This window comes from Mytilus trossulus, chromosome 13 (genome assembly GCF_036588685.1).
Source record: "Mytilus trossulus isolate FHL-02 chromosome 13, PNRI_Mtr1.1.1.hap1, whole genome shotgun sequence".
Classification (NCBI taxonomy): domain Eukaryota; kingdom Metazoa; phylum Mollusca; class Bivalvia; order Mytilida; family Mytilidae; genus Mytilus; species Mytilus trossulus.
This window is the reverse complement of record NC_086385.1, coordinates 26879463-26906884: the sequence shown is the minus strand read 5'-3', so window position 1 is coordinate 26906884 and position 27422 is coordinate 26879463. Positions and strand designations below refer to the sequence as shown.

Below are 27422 nucleotides of genomic sequence, written 5' to 3'. Positions count from 1 at the left end.
TCCAGTTTAAAGTCTATTGTTACACCGAGAAGTTTCACTTCGTCGTCACATTTTATGTTGAATCCATTTAGGTTGAAAATAATATTTTGAGTGTGTGTTTTTTTACCTATTGAAATTGCCTGGAATTTTTCTGGGTTTGCCTGCATTTTGTTGAAAGAGAACCATGAGATTAGGGAATTACTATCTTTCTCTAAGGGTTTAATTACTGATTCCAAAGAAGTTCCTGTTTTTGAGAGGGTGTTATCAACAGCATAGTTGTATCAATCACAGTGTTTGACAAAAAGGAAAATATCATTTATGAAAACATTAAATAATACAGGGCCTAATATAGATCCCTGAGGAACACCTTTATATCTATCTTGCATTTGACCGATTTTTACACACTGTTTTCTTGCAGTCAGATAGCTTTTGAGTAATTCCAGAGCAGATGGACTCAGGCCATATTTTTCCAGTTTAAAAAGAAGTAAATCATGTGGGAGACAGTCGAAGGCTTTACTTAGGTCCATTAATAGAGCCGCTAAATATTTATTGTTATCCTGTGTCTTTTTCCAATCTTCCAAAATTTTGAGTAATGTTGACTGGCAGCCATAACCAGCTCGAAAAGCGGCAAGAAAATGGTCGAAAATATCATCAAAGTATTTAGTAAGTTGATTTTCTATGGCTGTTTCAAAAATTTTAGATATAGCAGGTAAAACACTAACTGGTCTATAATAACCCTTTTCAAGAACACTGGGTTTTTTTTGTGAACAGGTGCCAATTGGGCAATTTTTAATGAGTCTGGAAAAATGGAAGTGGATAAGGATAAATTTACAAGCTGTGTGATAGGTTTAATGACTACAGGTTTAGCAGCGTGTAAAAGTTTTGGTGATATACCATCTATACCAGTAGCCGTTTTAACATTTATTTTTCCAATTCTTTTAGAAACAAATTCCTTATTTATAGGCTGAAAAATAAGTTTATTTGATGTTGACCCGTTTGAGTATTTATTACTTATAGCTTCTATACTTGGGTGTTTGTCATTCACCTGTACGTTGTTGTCACCAATGTTTGTTGCAACATTAACAAAAAAGTTATTAAAAATTTCAGATATTTCTTGTTGGTTCGTTATGATTTTGTTGTTTTCCTGCAGTATGGTTTCTTTTTGGCTGGTGCATCCTTTGTTTGTAAGGAATGGCTTTACTGTTGACCAGAAATCTTTCGACCACCTGTGCAGCGTTCTATGAAGTATCTATTTATGTATTGTTTTTAAAGTTTAGTGACAAAATTTCTTTGTGTTTTGTTTGCATCCCAAGTCTTGCTGTTATTCATTTTTTGAAATTTTGTTGTACAGCATTTTCTTTGTATAAATTGCAGATTTTATCTGTTTGTTCATGTATGGTATCTGTTTAGATAGTATTTTACTTTCTTTAAAGGGTGCATGTTTATTTGCTGTTTCAATAAACTTCTTGTTGAAGTTTTCATACTCAGTATTTATGTTATTAAGTGGGTCAACATCCCAATTTAACTCATTTTCTGTATTTTGGTTTGATGGTTTGATGTTAGGTCGTTCACATTTTATTCGAACCCCAATGTATAGGGAACAAAACAGTTATTAATTAAGAAAATAATAGCAAGTTAATCATCAATGTTCTGCTATCAGCAATAACAAATACATACTACTTAAATATTTCCAATGACTGGCATGAATATCTTTAAATTGTCGACAACTTAAAGTCCCGAAAAATATGTTAGTCCAGAGATATGATCATCCAAATCTTAAAATATATACAAACTGATAAATTCCAATATTAAAGGTAGTTGTATGTCCACGAGGCCTATTATCTTTATCCTGAATTTCTTTAATCTTTACATATTTAAAATATAAAACTTTCTAAAATACAGCTTGGAAACAGTATTAACTGCACTTCCTTTTACCTATAAAACTATATTTGTTATTACACTCTTTAAAATGATAGTATTGCATATAGAACATCCCTCATTGTTAAGTTACTAATTCTTGAGATAAAACTAGGTAAACAAATTCCTGAGAATCCTTCAGTACGTATCGGTGATCTCAAACGTCTTTAGTTGTAATCCTCAAGCTTACTGATTAAAGTGAGAAGGTAATGATCCGTCAACGCTAACACTTGAGTGATGTAAATGTTACAAATTCAAGTTTATATTTAAGAAACTAATTATTGGATGGGAATTTTTTTTTAATATGGCAATATTTTCTATATATCAGAAATTCCAAACAATTGTTTTTAGGTGTAAAAGTTAGAAATTCCAAAATAGTCTCAGTCTTAGCAGGTATTGGTATGAATTGTCCGCGACAATGAAATAACTTTCCTTCTTCGTGCATTTTGCCTTAATAGGATGGTATGAATGTTGTCTTACAAATATGGCATCACACACGGTTTCTGCCTTCGGCGTAATAATCGCTTGTTGCAATAAAAATTAAAACGTTGGGGGAATCAGTATTGGCGAAAATGTACTTCGAGAGAATTATAACTGTTCGCCGTCTTCCGTCTTATTCTACTTTTGCGGGCTTCCCTGAATTTTGGCTTGATCTGTCGACGAAAAGTGAAAGATACCAAAGGATTGAATCAAACTCATAAGTCCGAAATAACTGACAACGCCATGGCAAAAAAAGAAAAAGATAAAAAAAAAAGACAAACAACAGTATACAAAACACAAGATAGAAAACTAAAGACTGAGCAACACGAACCACACATAACTTTCAACACCCGGCTCTTTAACTTTGAACTCGCCACCTTTTTTTTTTAGTTTGACAGTGAATCAATAATCAGCTGATTGTTATACAACATCGACATGGCAAATTGAAATTTAGTTTGTTTGCAAAGAAGAATAGAATTTGGCGACAAAATTGTAACTGGAGAGAAATATATTTGTTTAGCAAACCAAATGGCGAAAAAACAATTGACCAATCATCAACATGATCAATACCAACAATGTATGTCACAACATCTGCTTTATTTGGAACGCCATGAAATAAATTTGAAACAATTCTCAACAATACTTTACAATTGTTTTATATGAATCTGTCAAAATATCAGAATTGTTAATTTAGTATGATAAGATGATTCAAATGATAAGCCATAGGAGAATCATGAGAGAAAATTAGAGCTGGGATAGCTATTCAAATTTAATCAATGTTATGAGTAAGAACATATTCAACCGACGTCTACGTTTAATTTATATGCAGTAGGCTTGTTATATTGGTGTCAATAAAGCATATAAAATGATACATTCCATCGTCAGCCTCCGCGATGAGGTGAGTATCGTATCGGTTTAAGAGCAGTATTGAAGGTACAGACGTACTGCAAGAGTTACTAGTCAGTGACTCAGAAATGGGTTTATGTCGTGCATGGCGGGAATAAAGACTCAACCATACTGCAAGAGTAACTTGTTCATGGATTGTTACGAAACTTGGACAGAAACTAATTTTTAAGACCAAGAAATTGAATCTAAAAATTCTGTATTTTGCTGATTAATGTACTCACTTTTTAAGTCAACATTACACTTTCACACTGACAGCAGTAATCGCTAGCGAGACACTGGTACTTCAATATCTGATTTGCGCAAGCCCAGTTTTAATAAGTGTGTGGTATTTGTCTTCTTGCTGACAGCGTTTCTGTGTACAAAAGCATCCTTAAATCCTGCTACTAAGGTAGGCTAGCACAAAGCAGTCAAAATTATACATTTTCTCCAATAACTATTCCTTAATTCTCAAACACAAATTTATGCCTATTTTGGATTAACGAGTCTGTTATGAACATTTTGTTTCGTATGATAGTGATATACGCACTAAAATTGATTTTACAGCAGATAACGTTTAATTGAATTTGGATATACGCCTTCCCATGATGAAGACATAACACCTGATTAACATTAAATTATTCAAAAAATCATTTAACTTTATAAATTGACTAAGGATAATTCAGTTAGCTTTAGGCAATGTCTACCTAAATGCTTAAGGACAAAGACATGTCTGAAGATGGTCTTTATACATGTCGTAGTCCTTAGTCAGCTTAACAAAATTCTCCTAAGACAATATATTTCCTAAAGTTAATAAATCTAAATAGTTATCTTAAGATGGTCTCAGGGTAGTCCCTAATCTCTAGGATATCGTTAGACGAAATAAAAACTTCAAAAGTAACAAAAATTCCTCCTTTGTCTGTAGAATTTAAACAGCAGGTATTGATTTTTTGTATTTAAAAATGAACTTACATGAACGTTTTTCTTTCAGGTTAAAGCAAAATGACAAGACAGACAAAACAATATTGGCAATTTAATGAGACCACTTTACAGTCGTGATACAAATGAACAAAAGGATCATCATTTATCGTTGTATAATTCTTTTTGTAGTTTTTTGTTTTAAAACGTGTCATCAAATGTCAAACATATCCATAAAAAGCTTACTAGATAATAAAATGTATTCAATAACCATGGTGTGTATGCATAATTTAACTTTTATTTTGGTTCACGACTTTTCTGGTATATCAAGATCTGAGATCTCAAAACCATCTCACTGGTGAGTTGAGACACATACATATCCACTTGTGATGGTGTAAATTAGTGATATTTAGATATGATGTACTACAAATGACATCTTGCTCTATATTGCCTTTTTATCATGTGTAAAGGATCCGTATTTGATCAAATATGCAATTGTGTAGCAATTCAGAGCGACATCAAAACTAAAATGCATATTCTCATGTTTCTAGTATATATTGTTCTATCCATCTGTGGAAAAATATCTTAAATTATCATAAAAGTATTTCAAAAGGATTGAATAATACAGTTGTTATAATTTCATGGGTTAAATAATGGTTCGTATTATACATGCTGCTTTGTTTTAATTCCAACAAATATATAAAAAAAAAAGGAGATGTGGTATGATTGCCAATGAGTCAACTCTCCACAAGAGACCAAATGACACAGAAATTAACAACTATAGGTCACCGTACGGCCTTCAAAAATGAGCAAAACCCATACATCTTAGTCAGCTATAAAAGGCCCCGAAATGAGAAAATGTAAAACGAGAAAACTAACGGCCTAATTTATGTTCAAAAAATGAACGAAAAACAAATATGTAACACATCAACAAACGACAACCACTGAAAGGACTTTAACAGTTGTGCTCTTTTATTATAGATAAAAAAAAAACAGCTTTAAAACTCACCTGGCCTAAAAGGCCATGCACACTTTTGTCATGCCTTTGTGAAAAGTAAACTAACAAGAATACCGACCTTCAAGGGAAATTCAAAACGGAAATCCTTTACAAAATGCAAAATCAAAAGCTAAAACACATCAAACGAATGAAAAACAACTGTCATATTCCTAACTTGGTACATGCATTTCCTTATGTAGACAAAAGTGGATCAAACCTGGTTGTATAGCTAAACCTCTTACTTACATGATCATCTCATTGAGTTCCACCTCACCGACAACAACGCGCGAGCAAAACAAAAAGACACAACAAAACAAAATTGCCAAAAATTGGAGCACGGCAGTCAACATTGTAACATAACCCAAATAACTATTAAAACAGACAACTATTTCAAGAAAGAAAATCAAATGGCAAATAGACTCTATAAACAAAGTACATCAACAAAAACGAAAGACAAAAATACAAAATTGACCACGTATAACAACACAATGGTTGGATGCAGAAGCACTGAGCCACGCCTAAAATGGACATAACAGTGGCAATTGTTGTCCTTTTTCCTTCGTTCGTCATTTTTTTTTTCTTCTTCGTTATCTTTTTGGTGAGTCTACAAAAAAGTATCCTACGGATCAAAAGATACTCAGAATGTTATGATCTACTTACTTCCTATGTTCCAATTATTACCAGATGTCTCCTTAAAGGAGTTGTTTCTCTTTCAAAACGATGACGGTGACCTATAGTTGTTAATTTATGTGTCATGTTGGTCTTTTTTGGAGAGTTGTCTCATTGGCAATCATACCACATCTTCTTTTTTTATATTTTTTGTTGGTGTTATTGCAAACAAATTTGCATACAAGTGTAAATATATCATATTGGTTTACATTTTTTTTCTTTATTGTTTTGTCCATTATGCCTTATTCAGCAAAACCTTTCAAAACCTGGTGCAGAAAAATTGGAAGCATTTATGTTATTCAAATTACTCGGATATGATCTAAACACAGTATATCTGAAGCAACTTAAATAGTGAGGTAAAATCGAGCATACAGTAGCTATTGTGAAAACATTTAATGGAATAAACATGGCTAAGTATTGGTTTCTTAAACTGTATGAAATGCAAGAAGGAATCCATCATAAGACAATACAATTACTTAATTATAATACTGGTAAATGATTTACAAAAAAAATAAACAATTTCAAACTTTTGATTACTGCAGAAAAAAAATTATAATTCACCGTAACTTATATATACTATTCAACAAAAGAAGCGATACACGACTTTTTTTTCAAATTAAAGATGAAGTTTTTGGTTTATAGGACTAATATTGAAGGTGGTAATATTTAATGACCATGGAAATATAAATCCGTTTAAAAAAAAATTGTTTTCGCTCTCATGACGTCATTTGGCGAAATTTAAATTTTTTGACAAAATTGACATAAAACGACAATTTTAAAAACAGAAGTTCCAACTAATTATGTTAACCTCTCATTTAAAGATAAAGACAATGTTTGCCATCAATTCATTTTTTTTAAATCGTACAGTTTCTTTGTTTATTTGTAAGGCAAAGTTCGGACCCACAAGAAATCGTTAAAATGTAAACATTATCAATTGATTTACCATTGACAGTGTGTGTAAAGTGAATTTAAAAAAAACGTTAATAATCGTTAAACTAATCCGAAACCAAATTTACAGTGTGTTGTTTTCATATCTAAAACATTGATTTGAGACGAAAACATTTTTTTTCTTTTTTTGCATTTTTTTAGATTTCAAAAAACACTTTTTTTAACAAAAATTTAAAAAAAAACAAATATTTCAACCCATTAGTATATGAACATTACTTGATTAACATATTGAATATTTTTAAACAAATTTTAAAATTCATTTAGTACTTAGAAAATTATGTGTCGATTTTGTGTCCAACTTTCCGCAAAAATAATCTGCACCCGATGATCGTTTGTATGGAACTTTCCGACAGGTTTCGATTTTCATTATCATATGTGCATACATTGCACATGAAAGCTTTTTAAAAAAGTGTATCTCATTTTGTTTTAGTTTAAATACTTTTTGATAAATTTTATTCTAAAGTCGTGTTTCGTTTCTTTTGTTGACTAGAATAGCTCAAATGTGTATAAAAAATCAATCCTTGCAATTGTCGAAGCCATTTTCCGTCCTCTTTTTCTTGATTGTGACATCACATAATGAGACATATCATCGACTTTGTACGTATCATGAGCAAGGTGCAAGATCTTGAGCAGGATGTGCTTACCCTAACACCGCGCCTGATATCAACACCTGATTAGGTGAGGTGTTTTGTTACTCAGTCTTATGTTTTTATGTAGTGTTTTGCATTTATGTTGACTGTTGTTTGTCTTTTCTTTGGTTGTTTTTAATGCCAAGATTTTTGTCGGTCTATCTTCGAATTATGAATTTTGATTATCCCTTTGGCATCTTCCGCTTCACTTTGTTCTCTAATTTTTTTCAGAATTTCTTTTAGAATATTGAGATTTTTCTATAGGCTGTACCATATGAGAGACTGTACTGAATTTCGTTTGTAAAACTACTTTATGGTTTCTCAGTTACAATTTTTAATTTCTGTCAATTTTCAATTTCGTATGGGAGGTTTTTTGGTTTTTTTTTGTAAATCCTTTTAAATGGCAATTTAGATAGTCAGTGTTGATTTTGAACAGTTTTAATATTTTCCATAGTAACTCGCGTTTTCCGTTTATGAAATAAATACGCCGTTTCATTTAAATCTAGTTTACATATAAATAAAATAAAAAAAAAAAACGTAAACCTAAACCGTACTTAACGGAAAAGTGTATAAAACATTATTACCTGGTTTGGTGAATTGTAATGAGAGAGGAAGTAAAAAAAAAACAGTATTCGAAATTTGATTGAGGTGTGTATGTACAATATAAGGTACAGTAAAGGATAATAATAGAAACGAACATTTTAAAAACTGTTTGTTTCTTTTTTTCAATTTAACAGAATCAATAAATTTTAAAAGAAAGTGTTCTGACAACGAAGTATTAATTTATTTAGAATAATAATGGGCGTCATTTGCCAAAACTGTTTTATATCTATAAAAAAAAAACTAACTTTCCCCTCCACAATACAATTGGTTATTCCCATCAATATTAGAATATAGAATGATACTAACAATAAATGTATGACATAACCGACTAAGGTGAGTTGTAATTTATTTTCATAAATTTTTGATATGACAATTGTTAGCTGATTTAATGAATTTTTACACATATTCAATAATGTTGAGTTTAAGGAAAACAATAATCAATGGTCATCTTTCATTCAAAAAAGCGATTTAAGTTTATCTAATTTATTTATAGTGTTGGCTTTAGGAAGTGGTTTCTTCTATTATCTGCTAGGGGCCAAGTGGTCTAAGTAGTCGAACTACTTTATCACTAGCCAGTCAACACTGAGATTGTGAGGTCGAATCCCGCACGGGGCACGTGAACTCGACTCCAATCTTAATTGAATGGGATTCTCAGTTTTCCTACCGAAGGTCGGTGGTTCTCTACGGGCACTCCGGGTCCCTCCACCAATAAAAACTTACCTCTTCGATATTGTGCAATAGTGTTGAAAGCGGCGTTAAACATCAATCAATAAATCATTCTATTATCTGCCTAAATTTGTTTGGTAAACAACGTATCGTTAATTTAAAAGGCACAATTGTAATTCTGTTCGTTTTTAATAATTGTTCATTTACAATACACGTAGCCATTTTTCAGATTAATTTAAATGTTTATAGCTGAATTGATCATATAAAGATCCTATCAAAAGTAGTATGACAGGTCAAAATCCATGTTATACGTGTGTCTAAGATTTATATTTTTATATAAGATATGGTAGTGTTCAACATATTTAAAAAGAATACTTTTAATATCCCGAAACTGTTTAAAAAGGAAAAAAAAGATTCTTTGATGTGTAGCAATGATATAAATATTTTTAGTCAATATTTCCTTGAAATTCTTAAATTTAACTTTCAGATATATCGGTAATGTTTTGTTACTCAATATCCTTATGTTTGCATCTCAAATATCTCAGTGAAATTGAGCTTGATGTTTTCTTAGACATTGACAAAGAAAGACGACTTAAGGATGTTCGCTACTATGTTTCAAAATAACAAACTTTTTAAAAGACTGTTATAAATCGATAGTAAATGAGACTTAAAAAGCAGAAAAAAGAAGGTTCTGTTACCTTATTTTCGAGATAGAAGCCATTGAAAAATTGTCGGGAAATGATTCTTTCTATATTTTTCATATATTTAAATTGGAACCTTTTTTCTTTCAACAACTATGAAAAATAACAAGAATTGTATACATTTTCCAAGTATGGCTTTTTAAGCTTTATGTAATAGAATTACAAAAAGAAAAGTAGGGATTAGCGGGTAAAATATTTATTGGCACTACATAGATAAAACTAGAGAATTCCGAATATTTGACAAAAATTCAAAAACAAGAGGAGCGAACATCCTTAAAAAAGAATCTATAACAAACATTATAATTTCATCTTTCAAATTGTCAACGTCCAAATTGTCAACTTCCCATGGCTTCTTAATATTTTTAAATAAATGGACTACATTAATAGTACTGTGCTGTTTACAAAAAAACTTACCCCAAACAGTTTTGAGGAAAAAATACTGTGACCATCATGAATTGCTGGACAGATACGGTGTCTGTGTCTAAAATCACTTACAATTAACAGCAATTATTTCTTTGAATTCAGATCAACTTTCCACCCTAAGTGCATATGATTAAATTCCTTACTAACGTAATTACCAAAAGTATGAAAGCAAGTTCGAATTCAAGGCACTCTAAAGCTGTCATTGGACGCAAAGATATATGACAATTGAAAATTACAGAAATGATTAAGACATATTTGCTCTGTTTGAAAATAGTAGTATTTCCTTCTTTTTTTATTGAATATGATGGTCAAATAGTGTGGTATTGCATTTTCACTTGAATATCTAAAAGTTTTCTATTTTATAATCATTCTATGTATTATAAGTAGGAAATTTATGCTTAGGCTAATTATAATATTTAATAATATAAACGAGAAGGCATTAAAATTCCATAAAAATCTTCGATCTTATAAATATATTTTAACAATTTCTGTTCTTTTAGGATGTAACATGTATAATTAACTTGAACCCAATTATTGTTACGGAATTTAAAAAATATTTTTCAATTCCTTTAACAGAGATTTAATTCAAATAAAAATCATGCCTTCATAAATAGTTACACAATAAAAAAAAATGTAAAACAATATACATATGAAATTCTGTCAACGTTATAATCGGATTTTTTTCTTCACACTTAAAAAAAACTTGTAAAGGTGCGGCCATTGATAAACACGATAATATCCGCGTATTTAATTTGCCTTATTCATGTCATTTAAAGCTCTGCAAATATTCATTGAAACAAGTCATTACATAATATAACGTATGTCCATATAAGGGCGTAAACTGAAGAGGAACACAAATATTCTCGACGGTAAGTAATTATCCATTGTTGGCATTAAGAATTTACGAGAATACGAAAGTGGTAAATCTTTTCATGCTTCCGAATTGCTTTTTCTGGATTTACCTTCATCAGGACAGCTCAAAGTCGAATATTTGAAAGCAAGAGATGTAAAAAGGTGGTGAATATATTGTCAAAGACAATCAATAATCTGCATTAAATCCAACTAGGCAACAAACAAAAATGACATGCGACAGATACTTACGAGGCCCCGAACTTGAGAAAGGTACATGTTAATGTGGCGGAGAGAAACTTGTTTGCTTAGGTCTTATTTTTTCACTTTATAAAACGTACAGAAAATATTCAATATAAACCATTTGAAGAAAAGTACTTGCTCAAAGTATCAATAAGATAGACAAAAAATATTTAACAAAAGAGAGGCGAAAGATACCAAAGGGACATTCAAACTCACAAGTCTAAAACAAACTGACAACGCCATGTCTAGAAAAGAAAAAGACCAGCAGACAAACAACAGCAAAAAAATCTAACATATAAAACTAAAGACTGAGCAACACGAACCCCACCAAACACTCGGGGTTATCATTTGCTCTGAAAGGGTAAGCAGATAATGCTCCACATGTGGTACCCGTCTTGTTGCTTATGTAAGTACAAACCCGGTGATAAGTTTAATTTGGTAGGTCACATTCGGGAAAAAGAGGACGGGATTGTAGTTACTACAATTGGAACATATTCATCGTCATATATGAAACAGCTATTCCATAAAAGTTTACCATCTCGTGACGGCGTCGTTAACATTGACAAAGGGATGATTTCGACCTCACGACTTAGAAAAAGTTGTGTAATAGCTAACGCCTTCCTCGTGAGCAGTTAAATATAAGTGCTGGAATATCGTATCATAAAGGAAATAGAGTGTGTTGTTCCAATTTTTATTTTGAATTTGCTGACAGCACATTATAAGAACTCTTCTCATAGTCTATCCTAAGGGATTCTAACAAAATCATCCATGAATCTTCGCGAAATTATACTTTTTTCATAAGCTCTAATGTATTATTTCTTTTCATACCGATTATGTCCGAGAACATAGCTATTTCGTTTTCGTATTTCTATTGCAAAAATGCAAAATAAAAAATTCGCTCCTTCAATTTCTTAATCAGATTTTGAAGTTGTTATGTGCAACCTTTTGGACAAATAATATCAATCTTATAGAACATCATCAGTTCTAACTCAAAATATTGACCGTTTGATGAAAAAAGGGGTATTTTCATTTGACAGCTTCAGACATAAAAATGTTTTACGTATACCTTTTTCAACTCAAATCTCTACTTAACCTCAACATTCATGACCAACTTTTTTTGCACGTACTATCAAACCTAACATTTTATGCAATATATATATAAAGAAAGAAATTTGGAAGGTATATAAAATACATTTGCAAGTTCAACATTGCCAAAACTAGGGACAATATTTGTAGAGAACAAATATCAAAGGACAATAAGTTTGTCCCCGGGTCTAATAGAATAGGAATGACAGTACAGTAGTTAAATAATTGCCACAGTCAATTTGGATTTGACGGTCGCAAATATTCATTTTCAATTAACAATAGAATCTCCTCGACTACAGTACTGTTATTTCTTCAATATTAGGCAATCCACAAATAAGAGTTTAAATATCAAATTTCAAAGTACTTGCTTATAATTCAAATTAAAAGAAGCTGCTTAAATAGCTCTCTTGATGCAGTGTTGTTAATTGAAATAGGCTATTTCTAGCATTCCAGAAGGGTTAATTGCCCAAATCAAAATTAATCATAACTCAAACAAAGACTAGATAGGAAATATTTTCTAGCTGAAAATTAACATTAGTATCGTTCTTTTCAAGACGTAACAAATGTTACCGTTTGGTTTTTTTTCGTCAAAAGTTTACATGAACACTGGTAAAATTCTATTGATATTAGTAATGGAAACATAATGTGCTTACGTCGACAAAGAAAATTTAAACATTGTATTTTATTTCGTCAACTTTCACCAAAATCTGTATTTTAATAATCCACTGTTTAGAATGAGTGCTTCTTGTCAAATGTGTGTAAGACTACGATTCCTTTAATGAAATTTCAATTTGAGTAACAGGGGCATACAGTGTGTTGCTTTATTAATCGGAAATCACACCATCAATGGAATCAGTGTGTTCATAAGTTTCACTTGTGCATAGAATCCACATGTCTGCAATGCTTTTTGACGGGGCAAAATTATCCCCTTTCTATGAGTTTGAAGATACTCATCATTGGGACTTGACAATCCGTAATTATATAATATGTTACCCACTAAATGTGGTATACTATTCCCTATATGATTTGAATATATTATATTGAGCAGCATGATAGCGTAGTATGATCGTGTAAATACTTATATGTCAAATTTATACATGTTATATGCTTTTTTGTTTTTAAACTATATTTCGTGTCTGACTAGTTATTACCATTAGTGAGTTGTATTTCGATTTGGATACATATTCTTACTTGAAAACTGAATACTTTTAATATTAAATAATTGTCTATATTGAAAACAGTTTCTTTCACAGTCCAAGAACATCTAATAATGCTTTTCTTGCTGTCTTTTGTTCCAATAACACTTCCATCGGAAGTGCTAGCAACTTCAATTTTATAGTTATCATAATCTTATTTTTCATACTCCCTTCAATTTGGGGTTCAGCTGCCTTATCGGCCTAACCAAAATATTCAACATCTGTTTTTTGGGGTCATTTCGAGTTTTCACTCAAATCACAAATTTACGGGGTATTCGGTGGTCACTTACACCCGAACTTTAGCATAAGTCTTGCCAATATTTTCTGGCTAGAAAGCTCAGACAAAGGCTTCTGTTAATTATTTCGCAGATCGGCTCTCTCTGGCTTTCTACAATATCTTTGGCTACTTATATGAATCACAGCTCAGATGCTTATCATTCACATGCTTTGGAGAGCGGATAGTGCATAACATAGTGTTTCTGTAGTAGCTTTATAATAGATTAGACACTGGGCACTTACCAGTCGGTCTGACTATGTTTGCAAGCAAACCGCAGTTTGCCTACAACTACACTATTTCTATTTGTTTTCAAAAAGTTCGGATAATTGCTGAGACATCCGTACGCCAAAAATATTGTACATAATTGTATAGTTGTATTAGTCAATAGTTTTTGTAGTTTTGCAATAAAATTATATTCCTAGCTTGTCTTGTGTATAAATGACCTATTTGGGGTGTAACTATTAGTGCTTGGTGACAAAATAAATCGTTTTCAATTTGTTTACATGTCTTTTTACCAATTTGAAACAATTAACTTCATATTCGGGGCCAAAAAGGGCTTTAACAGAACTTACTTATTTTTCACAACAATAAAGAATATGAAAGTTGTGATTTATTAATTCAAGTAACAGCAAGCCTGCCACAGCCAATGATCGATACGATATTATATGCAACAATTATTTTTCGTAAGAATTGTTTCGGGTTTTCACTTAAGTGTTTGCAATTAGGGACTTGCCTAAACATGTATGAATATTTATTGAAATTTTTCTAAAAATCAGTCTTTCAATTTCTTACATAGTTTTTCATTAACTTGAAATATTTTCTATCTTGAACAAATGGACTTGATATTCGGGTCCAAATAGGGTTCTTACAGAACTTGCTCCTTCGAAATACTTAACACATCATGTATGATAAAGCGCGCACTATACTTTTAAATAAAACAATCTTAACCTATTTTTTTTCGGGTCACATTTAAGTGTTAGTATTTCGAAACTTTTGTTTAAGACTGTTTTAAAAAATTTTCTTGTTGTGAAATACCACCAAAACACAGTACTTCACATCCGGTTGCATACGAAAAAGTGTAGAAAAAAAATATATTCCATTGAATTTGACAGTTGTAGGAAATTAATCCTACATTTCATTGCAGAATAAAAATTTATGAGACATTAACACATATCTTTTTATAAAAAAATTTGAAAACTTGAGGATACATGGTTACTAAAGCTTGTAAACGGGAAAGACGGTTATTATCTTATATGCAATGAAATGTGTGTGAAATTTTGTCTGTAGTACTGGACAAGATAAAACTTTATTCATGCCAATTATTTTTTTATTTGAAACACAGATAAATTCTGCACAACTTTTTGAAAATTAAACAAAGACTAACAGGGAAAACCAATGGTGGTATTACACCTTGTGACGAATAAAGGAGACACATTTGCGTAACTAGATAAAAGTTAAAACAACATTTATTAGCCATGGCGTTGTCAGTTTATTTTCGATCTATGTGTTTGGATGTCCCTCTTGGTATCTTTCGACCCTCTTTTATGGTGTGTACGGGTTTGTCATTGACGTTTGCCGAAACCCACAGAAATTACAAAAATGGGTGCTTCATGACTGTAATGTACGGCACATTTCTTTAAAAGTGAGTCATAAACCTTATGATTGATTGATTGGTGCTTAACACTACATTCAGGCCTATTGTACTATTTCGTGGCGCTCAGTTGTTATTGGTGGGAGAAGTCCGAGTGATCGGAAAGAACCCCCGACCTTCGGTAAAAAAAACTGACAATCCTGGTCAAATAAGATTGAAGTCGATGACATCTATCTGCCAAGTGCGGAATTCGAACTCATAACCTACGTGTTGACAGGCTAGTGAAACAGTAGTTCGACAACTTAGACCAATAGGCCACCGAGATTCCTGTAGTGAAGTTTCAATTTTGGTCAAAGTACCCTTGACAACATAGAAAACTGTTTATAAAACCAGTTAATTTGTGCGAAATGTAGAGTGTAGGAATTGCAGTGTGCATTTTTTTCATTCGATGCTTCCGAAAAGAGTATGTATTACGTAACTGTGACGAGGCTATTTTTTAGGTTCTTTTTGGTCTTATAGCTTTTCAAATGTTTCGGTTCGCATATATCCTTGGCTTTCAAATATTCGGCTTTCAGCGATCCTGATGAAGGTAAATCCAGAAAGCGCTTCGGACGCCTGAAATTTATAACGTGTTGTTTTTATTTGTTCGTACTAATTGCTTTCATTTAAATGTATAAGAACATAAATAACTCTTGAATAGTTATGTATTACATATATAGACGACTTGATACAACATAATGTAAACAGACCATCCTAAGAGTAAGTTGTTCATGTTGCAGAATGTTTCAAAATTGTTCATGCGACAGATGATAATGGATATGTTCCTTATGTCGTAACTACAATCCCGTCTCCTTTTACCGAATGTGACCTACCGAATCAGACTTATTTCCGGGTTTGGACTAACATGAGCAACACGACGGGTGCAAGATGTGGAGCAGGATCTGCTTACCCTTCCGGAGTACCTGATATCTCCACCAGTTGTTGGTGGGGTTCGTGTTGCTCAGTCTTTGGTTAACTGTGTTGTGTTTTGTGTACTATTGTCTTTCTGTTTGTCTTTTACTTTTTTAAACATGGCGTTTTCAGTTTATTTTCGACTTATGCGTTTGAATGTCCCTCGGGTATCTTTTGCATCTCTTCTATCGAATTCGGGAGATATTTGTCATTAAAATGACTCAAATGACAAGATTTTCATAGTAAGCTATTATGGACTAAAATATTGAGATACATGACATGGCATGAAGGGATCCCAAGTTTTGCTTAGGTTTTGAAAATAATGCTCATAGGATTGGCATGTTCAGATTACGTGTTCTTTAATCGAACCAAAACTTGGACTAAATGTCACACAACTGTAAATAAAAACAAGAGTAGTATACCGATGTGCAAAAGTCATAAATCGATTGAGAGAAAACAAATCCGGGTTACTAAAACCGAGGTAAACACATCAACTATAAGAGGAAAACAATGAAACACCAGGAATACTGAAGTGCAACAAAAACAAACGCCAACATACATAGAAACGAACTATTTGATAACAACTGTCATATTCCTGACTGGTACAGGACATTTTAAGAAAAAATGGTGGATTGAACCTGGTTTAATGGCTAGCCACGCCTCCCGCTTACATGGCAATGTTAACAAAAATATCGCAAAAAAAATTACATGACAGAAATACAACACAAACACACGCAATGAAACTCATCACAAAGAAACGCACAAACAAATAATATAATAGTCGACACAACATGCAAATCGCATAACAACAACGAACACCATCCACAACGACAGACACCACAAACAGTGACGCACTAACGTAACGAACATTTAATCTCGAACTTTATACAATTATTTTCACAATACCAGTCCAAACAATTTTCATTAAAGGCTATTTTATAATTATTTGGACTAAAATAAACTTTGACATGTTCCATGAATTGGTTTTATATTCTTGAAATCAGAAATATAACAATAGCAGAAGATTAATTTTGTTAACGTGTTAACACTCTTCAAAATAACTTTTTCTTATTTTAAATGATCTTTTAAATAGTTATTGAATATTCTGTCAACCATCTAAAAGCTATAAACCGATTTCTATTTTTAAACCTACTGGAGCGCCATATTTGTCGTGTTGGATTGTAATTCGATGTATGTAGAATACATGTTTTTGACTTTTATGACTGTTGGTTCTCAATCAATATAAGAGTTAAGAGTATATAGAGTATACGGTTTACTTTTTACAAATTGTGAATCGGATAGAGAGTTGTCTAATTGAATTGGCACTCATATGTCTAATTAAGGAACTCTTTTGAAATATTTGAAGATTGAATTTTAATGGTGACTACCCTTCAAAATTTAATTTCAAAACATTGACTGAGTTGTTAAAAATACAATGGGCAGCAAATGAAGAAAAGCTGCTATCGACTTGCAGTGCTTTGCTGTTGAATCTGTAAAATATATATTGATTTTTTGTTATAATAGCAATGTTTCTTCAACAACAATGTAGGTGCAAGAAAAATCAAATAGGTATCTAAAGTTGACGTTTAAACATTTCAAGGTATAATGGAACCTCAAAATATGAAATTGTGGTTTTATTTATATATTTATTTTCAACCTAATTCTTAATAATGTGAATTTTTAATTAGGGTTTTATCCTGGATTTCAAGTACTCATGATCACTGAACATGTAACTGTGTTAGTGCTAGCGTGGCATTTTGTGAATGTCCTTTGTATGAGGGTTTCAAAGGAGGTACTTCCTATATTTAATTTTCTCCAGTTTTCTTCATTCTTTAAATTTTGTTCGCTCTAAGAGATCCATTCTCTATATGTCGTCACCCATATCATTGACTAATTTAATCTGTTTTACAATTATTCAATATTCCTTTAACCCTATTTCCAAACTTTTATGGATTTCTCTCTTTGGAGTTGTTTTAGGCGTTGCACAGTATTTCTTTTTTACTGTTAATTACATGATTGTCAGAAAAGGACAGCAGTAGATGTGTCAATATGCCGAATTCATGTCGGGTAGGCGATACAAGTAGTATTTTATCAATTTTTGAGCCTCCTCGTGGGGTTTTTGATTATTTGATTATTTATGTGAAAATGAAAGATGACGCTGACAAACTTCTAGACCATTAGACTATATTACACTATATGGAAGTGTTAATTTTTGTTCGTTACTTTCAGTAGTTTGCCCGAGCCCACTTTTCAGTTTACTCCTTCCATACTGTAGTGTTAACGGACATGGTATACCATAATACGTCACGACTAAGACTGAGTTTAAAACTAATTCATATAATTCATTATTTCTGAATATCTAAAATATAAGGAACTTGAAATTATTGGTAGAACTAAGTAATTTATTCTTAAATGTTACATGTATTTGGCCTGATAGGTTTAGCTAGTTATCAAACCAGGTTTGATCCACCATTTTCTACATAAGGAATTGCCTGTACCAAGTCAGGAATATGATAACTGTTTTCCATTCGTTTGATGTGTTTGAGCTTTTGAATTTGCCATTTGATGAGGTACTTTCCGATTTGAATTTTCCTCGAAGTTCTGTATTTTTGTTATTTTACTTTTTATAAAATACGATGCTTGTTATAACTCTTTTACGGGTTTTGAATGAAGGAAACAGTAAATTTGAGATACAAATAAGCCGGACAAGACGTCTAATTGTATTCACAAAACGTATATTGACGCGTACATCACGTTGGAACGCAACATGGGATGTTCTTATCTGCTGCTTCTTGCCGACCTGGAAAGCTTAGGCCGACAAAAAAATAGGCTGTTTGGTCTTAAAGGAAGATCATCGATTAACGAAAATTTAGAATAAAATTAGGTACACTTTCGTTATTACACTGTAATATCACACAACAAATACCTGGTTTTTTTTAATTATTAATTACCGGTAAATTGTTGTTTAATGCATTCTTTTTCGTCTTTTAGACATGTTAGAGATTCTCTCATTTGTGCCTACATTTTCAAAGATTCGAGGAAAGCCGAATGATGATTGGATAGATCGAATGTCGCATGTTTATACAAAACCTATATTGATCATCTTTACAGTTGCAGTAAGTTCAGGTCAAGTATTTAAACATCCAATACAATGTTGGGTTCCGGCAGAGTTCGAGGAATCGATGGAGAGGTATACAGAGTATCATTGCTGGATAAAGAATACGTACTACGTTCCAATGCTTCAAAAAATTCCGGAAAATATTTCCGAACGTCAGGATGCAGAGATAACGTACTACCAGTGGGTTCCATTGATTTTGCTTCTCATGGCATTCTTATTCAAACTTCCGAATGTCGTTTGGAGAATATTTAATGGCGGATCTGGAATGAATCTTGATCAAATGGTACTCTTTGCGGAGCAAACTCAACTTGGATCGCCAAAAGATCGCGAGAAGTCGATAAAAACTCTGGCTAATTTTATGGACAAATGGTTGTACTCCAACGTTGAAAAGAACTTGAACTTTATTAACAGGAAAAAGGCCGGAAAGTATTTAACCGGTCTTTTTCTTTTTGTAAAGGTCTTATATGTTTTAAATACATTTGGACAAATATTCCTATTGAACGCCTTCCTGTCAACTAAATACAGCTTTTATGGTTTTGATTTTTTCGATAACTGGAAAAGCAATAGACCATGGAGAGATTCCCCAAGATTTCCAAGAGTAACTTTATGCGATTTTCAAATAAGACAGCTTCAGAACGTTCAAAGATTTACTATTCAATGTGTTTTACCTATCAACCTTTTCAACGAGAAAATCTTCATTTTTATCTGGTTTTGGTTAATTTTCATTACTTTTTTGGCCGCATGCAATCTTCTCATGTGGATTTACATGATCATATTAAACACCAACAAAATACGTTACTGTAAAAAGTATCTAAAAATGAATCACGAGCTTTACAACAAGTTTGATAAAGTACTTTGCCGCAAGTTTGCAGAATATTACATGCGAGATGATGGAGTGTTAGTGCTGCGAGTTATTTCGAACAATTCGTCTGATATGGTAGTTACCGATCTCGTTAAGGAGCTATGGTCAATATTCAAAAACAAGAACGGTCAAAATACAAAGACAGGAGAAGAGGTCGCATTATTGAATCCAGATGTTAAGGAAATTTTGAAAGATAAGTGTTCATTATAGGCTTGTACTTTGCTCGATCAATCTATTGTTTGTATTAACTGGTCTATTACAGCAAGTAAGTTAACAACTTACCGTTCAGTATCTTAATGGTAGCTTTATCCGATTATTCAGCAAATTGTCAAAACATTACCTCGGGGATTTAAATTGATTATATAACGAGATTTATCTGACATTCACTACATTTGTAATTACATTTTTCGCTATCAAACACTATATTGATATATGAAATATCTTTGTCACGAGTTTTAACCTATATTTATATTTGATTCGTATAGTATTATTTACTTACGTTATAAAATTGTTGCGTTGTTTTCATTCGACATGCATTTCAGATTGTCTTTTGATCTCACATGTCTTACGGTTTGTACTAACACGAGCAAACACGACAAGTGCCACACGTAGGACAGGATATCTTTCTAGAGCATCTGTGATAACTAAAAGTTTGTGTTGGCGTTTGTTTTGCTTAGTGTTACGTTCTCAATGTTCGGTTGTGTGTGCTATTGTTTGTCTGTTTGACCTTTTGTTTGTTTTTAGCCATGGTGTTGTCAGTTAATTTCACGACTTATAAGTTTAATTTACTATGGTATTTTTCGTCCCCCTTTTTTTCACATGAACCTGGTGAATTACCCAAGCCTCTTTTAAAATGTTGATCAAATCAGTCAAGAACCAAGCATATACACAAGGGGATAATTGGCCTGACATTTAAGTTCTGGTAAATCGTATGAAAAAAGGTATGATGAAAATAGATTTGAAAGAAGAATCAGGTGGTTATACGAAATAAAGTGCCTCTGATTTTGACATAAGTAACCACCTTCGGATATTGGATATTCACACTGTTTTTTGCTGTTTGGTCGAGTTGTTGTCTCTTTATCATATTCGTCATTTCCATTTTTGATTTTTTATATAAATTGGTCTACTTTGTTCATGTTGTTAACTTACTTGGGTTAAGAAAGTGAATAAATTTAAAGGAAAGTGGATCCATTTAAAATTAATTAAGAACTGCGTAATATCCTGAGGTAGAATACTTCTACGGGTCAAAAATAGAAATGATTAAAGAACATTACTATATCAAGGGAGTTAATGAGACAAAAATGAAATATTTTGTTACAAATTTAAGTTTTACAGGAAATGGTTGTCGGTTAGAACGATTAAAGGGTCGCGGTAATGTTGTTTCCAATTTTTGAGAGTCACAATGTGTTCAAGAAAATGCAGATGAAATGGATAAAAGAAAAAAAAGAAATGTCATCCTAATCGTCTTAATGACTACTCACCTGATAAAAACCTGATAAAAACTGTGTTCAGCTAAAACTGGTATATCTTTATTTGTTATTTCTTGATAAGACAGAATTTAAACAGGAAATGACTCATTTGAAGTGTGTGAACTCATTTGTGATGAATCACCATCAAGTTTTTTGTGATAAACAAAATGACAATCATGCCTTCTTTCAGAAAGCTGGATCGTCAAAAACTTATTCAGAAACCCTGTGTATTTTAGAAACCATGTTAGTTTAATTAGGAATAATTGATGTAAGATTTACCGTTTTGTTAATTGAAAAACGTTTTACCAAATACGTTATCATTTGTGTAATTTTTTAAAAGATATCTGCACTTTCCGTATTTGCATTTTTATTTCGATTTTGAACATGCGAGGAAAGATAAATTATAACTGGATTTACTGAATATTACATTGTAAACGACCAAGGTGTAAATTTACTTGAAAGTTGCAGTCCGTTGCAGTCCATATTTCACAGATCCGATAAAATGCTGGAATCGTTCAAAGGCTGATTTGGTTGTATTTTGTGAAGCACCATTGTTTGATAATGAAAAAAAAGTAAAATCACAAAAATACTTAACATAGAGGAAAATCTATTCGGAAAATCCATAATCACATGGCAAAATCAAATAACAAAACACTTCAAAAATGAATGGACAAGAACTGTCATATTCCTGACTTGGTACAGGAATTTGTAGAAAATGGTGGATTAAACCTGGTTCCATAGCGCTAACCCTCTCACTTTAATGACAGTCTCATTAAATTTCGTTATATTTACATTGATGCGTTAAATAAACAGACACAATAAATAAAATAGTCAAAATATGGATATATCAGTTTTGACAGATCTGTACTTTAGGTGCTTTTGATATGGTTTTTGATATGGAAAATGTTCCAATGTAAAGCATTTATCATTATCAAATGCAAACAAGGAGCATTTTACATTTCATTCATTTTATAATTTTAAATTAACAACTGAAAATGCTGAACAATATAAATCTGTAAATCATTTCATATTTTAAAAAAAAGGAATAAAGGCCACTTTTATTATGAAATGTTTTGCAAAAGAAATGTTTTTCCTAGGATGAAAAATTCATATGCACTGCTATTTTTTCAAAGGGTCAAAACATATGGACATGAGGTATATTTTGAACATTTGTATTTCTTGAACTTCTGAGAGTTGACACTTTCACAGAAATTATGTACTATCCCCCTTCTCTTTATGCTTTAACTACCATCAGTATAAAATTTCTTTATTGACAACATGAAATCATTTCATAATACTAGAATGCAATTCCAACATTCAAGATTATATTAGGTATCTAATACTATTTCCGTCTCTATTCTATATTTCATATTATGCTATTTGCTATGTATCTTTAAAAAATCATAAGTTCTTATAAAAATTGTCATTTTACAACTGTTGTGACAATCACATTATCTGTGAATCCAACACATTCTATGATTTGTCTGATTATAAAATGGCTATTCTTTTGGAGATGATTGTTTTTAACGTTTCTAGACTCAAGACAGGTTCTTTGTTCAGCAGTCAACAGGATACTTCTGTAAAATATTTAAATATACTAATTATTGTAAATCTTTAATATGATGCAATACAAATAAACTAGAGAGAATAAAAGAATGTACAAGATACAAAACGGGCATTCAATGTCATAAATAGAAAATAAATTAACTACACCATTCATATGAAAGAAAATACAAACAATAGTACACAAAACACAACATAGGAAACAAATGACTTAGTTACACGATCCCCACCAAAAACTAAGGTGATGCCAGCAGCTATATGTGACTGGATGATGAGATCCTGCTTCATTTAAAGTAAAAATAAAGTACTAGATAATGCCACGGTTGCTCAAGTGGTATATGCAGGTATAAATGATCCGACTTGAATTGGTCCCACAGATTTAATGTAATTTTGGTTATTTATTTCATCATACATACAAGGATTAAATTGTGTATGCCAGTAGCACGTTTCATCTAAAAATGACTCATCAGTGACACTCAAAGTAAAGTTGAAGAGCATTGAGCATCCAAAAACCTGAAAGGTTTTGTCAAAATACAGCTAAGGTATACTTTTCTATTTCATGTATTTCCAATATTCATTTTTTTTTCTGAAAAGTTCATTTACAATAAAGACCATACATTAACACAGAGCGTGCTGACTTATAGGTGTTAATACTGTGGGGAGATTCCTTCAATAGCCGTAGCATCGACCCAGTGGTTGGTAGTATACTCACCATGCATGAATGTTTTTCTTTATATTTGAATTAATAATGACACTCGGTATAAAATATTCTGATAACTATACTTTGGTATTACAAGTTTTTTGAAGATTGAAAAGTTGTAAATTTTCTTTCAAATTAGTGCTATTGGTTCATAATACGAAAAATTTGAAAAATGAAATTACATAATATTGGGTAGCCTTCTACTTTAGAATATACATATCTTTACACAGCATGAACACGGTGAAGAGGGATTCCACGTAACATTTACTTACAGTTATGAATCAGCTTGTTGATAAAGTTTCAACTAAAAAGGACTTTATGTATTATCAAAACGTCATTAGTTGGTTAATATATATTTATGTATATAATGGAGGCAACCTATTCAAGTAGCATGTTTTGTTGCATCTGTGAAATTAGGAAAGGAAAGATTAATAACTATTTTGATCTGAGCGTCACTAATAAATCTAATGTAGACGAAATGCGCCTCCGGTGTATTAAAGTATAAGCCTGGTACCTTTGGAAATTATTTGGTTATATATCTTTTGATTAAGATAAGCCATTTCAATTGATATTTTAAAGTGTGCCTTTCTATATTTTAATGTTACACAATTGTTTCAGGTCAGGTGACGGTTGGCACCGATTCAACGTGTTAACCTACTGCATGTGTTAACACCTGTTCTAAGTCAGGAATCTGATGATCAGTGGTTGTTGTTTGATTATGTGGTTTCTGTTTTTTTTGGGTTTTTTTTTTTAAACAGATTAGACTGTAGTTTTTTCTTGCTTGAATGCTTGAATTTTACAGTAGTTGATTTGAAGTTTAATAGCTTGCTTTTCGATGCGAGTGAATGCTCCGTGATGACGACCGTATTTTGGTCTATTATGGTTAACTTTTACAAATTGTGACTCGGATAAAGTGTTTTCTTTTTGCAACTCAAACCACATCTTCTGATATCTATAAACATTTATATTTACAAAATCCGGTCGTTGTTTAGCAAAGTGTCATTTATCATGGTTAATTCCTTAGTTTATGTTTAAAGTTTTTCTTTTGCTATGATTACATATTAAACATATAACTTAATTGGTATGTAGTTATTACCTCGGTACTAATAAGATTTAAAACATACCTTTTACAATATTATCATCCTGGTATTGGTTCATCAATGGCTTATGATAACGTTATTTGGAAGAGATAGCACACATTACACTCTTGGGAAGAATATAGTTTGGTTAGTCTTAAATCCGGGTTTAACGCACCATTTTCTTAAAATGTCCTTTACCAAGTCAGGAATCTGGTAGATGTTTTCAAGAAGTGTTTTTCTATGTATGTTGGTGTTTGTTCTTGATGCACTACAGTTTTTCTGTTATTCCTTTGTTTTCCTCTTACAATGCAGGTGTGTTTTCTTTGGTTTAAGCCGCGATTTCCATAGATGAAAATTGAACGATTGAGGAACTTTCACCATCATAAACCGTATCTACGCCATACAGTCAATAACAGTGAAGGGCGACCGAAAGTATTTCATCCCCCACGTAAGGATAGGTGAACATGCTAATTCATTGCTTATTTAGATTATACTTATTTGAATTTTCATAATAAATACTATATAGAAGTATTATATATTTTCAATAATTGCCGTTTGTAACCCCTCAAAGACCAAGCCCTCATGTCCCCTCCTTTTCCCGTCGTCGAGAATAACAAATAGCTATCACATAGGTCCCCATGTAGTTTTCTTGCTATTTTTGGTAATTGTTATGGGGGTTCACGGACACTGTCAAATTCAGAAGTCATGAAACCATAAATATCAGTATGGCTGGTTTGCAGCAACGACAAAACGAGTCGTGCGGGTTATGTAAAAGTTTAAAAAGATTTGTAAAGCAATGGTTGTCAAATAAAAAGGTTTTTAATGACTTCATCTAGTAAATCGATGCTATGCAACATGCATATTTCGAGTCTGAATAGAAACCGGAAACGAGAATGTATCAATTTGATTGTAAACTACGAAATGAATTCGGAATTACGATACGATATTTCGAATTCTTTACAGGAAATATCACAAGTTTTTACTTTTTTACTGTTAAAGTTATTCTATATTATCGTTACAATACAGCAGTAGTATAGTTATTTGAGATGACATAATAATTACTGTTTTATGTCTTATTGTGTACTTCTTACAAAGGGGATGCTTATTGCGTAAGTCAAAATAAAAGCACGTGTTCGACTTGTTAAACTTTGTAACTGTATTATTTTTTTTTAATCTAAAATTAACATAAGCATTTGCGGAAACTTAGTTAAATAATTCGAAAAATGAATCGTCTATCTTCAGAAAATATTCTCCTGTCTGGTTTGTTGATCTACCTGTACAAGTGATTAGCGATTTTAATCCGAATATCCCTGAGGTGTTAGAACTGTATTGAACTATACTATAAAACAAGCCTGAGGGTTATGCAGTTACATGCGTTTGACTATGATTGCTAAAAAACTGGCGTCACAGTTTTGAACGATGGCGGAAGACAATTGAACGTTGGCGCGAATTTTAGTTTGAAAACAGGACTTGTTCTCATAATCGATTTATGCCTGTTAATCAGTGTTAACTTCCAGTATTAACTATCTTTTGCTCTTTCTGTTTTCTATATCACGGGCATTAGTTATTCTTATCTCATATTTTTAGGAATTTAGTAATTGCAAGAGAAAGAAACAGATTTTTTATTAATTTTAAATGAACAACTATAAGTTTTGGATTTGCTTTCTGGGAACATATACCTACAGGCAAGTGTTATATAATATGATTGGGAGTCATTATATCACTTCACCTGCCAGTTATTAAACCCAAAATTATCAATGAAAACATTTAAAAGAAAAGAAAACACTTTCAGTTCAAGTTTCTATCATTATCAAATGGCGTATTGCATTTGATAATAAGAGTACAGTTGAGCTCTCTGACCGCTAAGTAAACCAATTCTTATTGCAGAAAAGTAAGGACAGTATAAACACACAAATGGAAAAAAAACTTTAACAATTACAACAAAACAAAAACAATAATCATATTCCCTAGTTTCTCCTGGTTTTTCTGTCATGGTAAAGGATGGGCTTGACTTCCACTTATATGATAGCTGTTTATAATTCCGTCAAATTGATTATATCATATGATTTACCCAATATGACAATGCATTCTCTTATTAAAAGTACTGCTGCATGTTAGATAAAGGAAATATAACACCAACATCGTATGTCGCAGCTTCATCATAAAGAAAGTCACAGTTCTTTTTCATATAGACAAACTCCCAAGAAATAATGACAGAGACACTCTGACAATCAAATGAAATAACTGTGAATACAAACAGTCTAGATTTAACCTATTTTGTTGTTTTTCTTTAGGATACTAAAGGTTTGTCTTCACGAGGAATCTTTTATACGTATACCATCCCTGAGATAGAATATTACCTTCTCCAAGATTTTCATATTTTTAATATAAGTATTGCAGCTACCTTATTAAAGTATTTTCATTATAATATAGTTTGTTTGGTTCTTCCAAAACTTGTTACATGTTTAAAATTTAATTATAACACCAATGTAGTTTGCTGTTATATAATATATAAGGTCAGAGGTCTCTCTCATTTTAGACAAACAACAAGAATAAATGACAAAGTTTTTTTGACAATCAAAAAAACAAAACGCTGAATACAAACAGTCTAGATTTCAATTCACAA

At 31.8% G+C, this 27422-nt stretch overlaps 1 protein-coding gene across 1 annotated transcript; it reads left to right on the top strand.

The window, feature by feature from the left end:
• Positions 1–18998: 18998 nt before the first annotated feature.
• On the top strand, positions 18999–20442 carry LOC134694811 (innexin unc-9-like). The gene has a single exon (XM_063555875.1). The coding sequence runs from the start codon at positions 18999–19001 to the stop codon at positions 20193–20195; it is 1197 nt and encodes a 398-aa protein (XP_063411945.1). The 3' UTR covers positions 20196–20442.
• The last annotated feature ends 6980 nt before the right edge of the window (positions 20443–27422 follow it).

Bases quoted from the DNA above. Each gene is read 5' to 3' on its own strand.
- LOC134694811 (XM_063555875.1), top strand. From the start codon at position 18,999: ATGTTAGAGATTCTCTCATTTGTGCCTACATTTTCAAAGATTCGAGGA.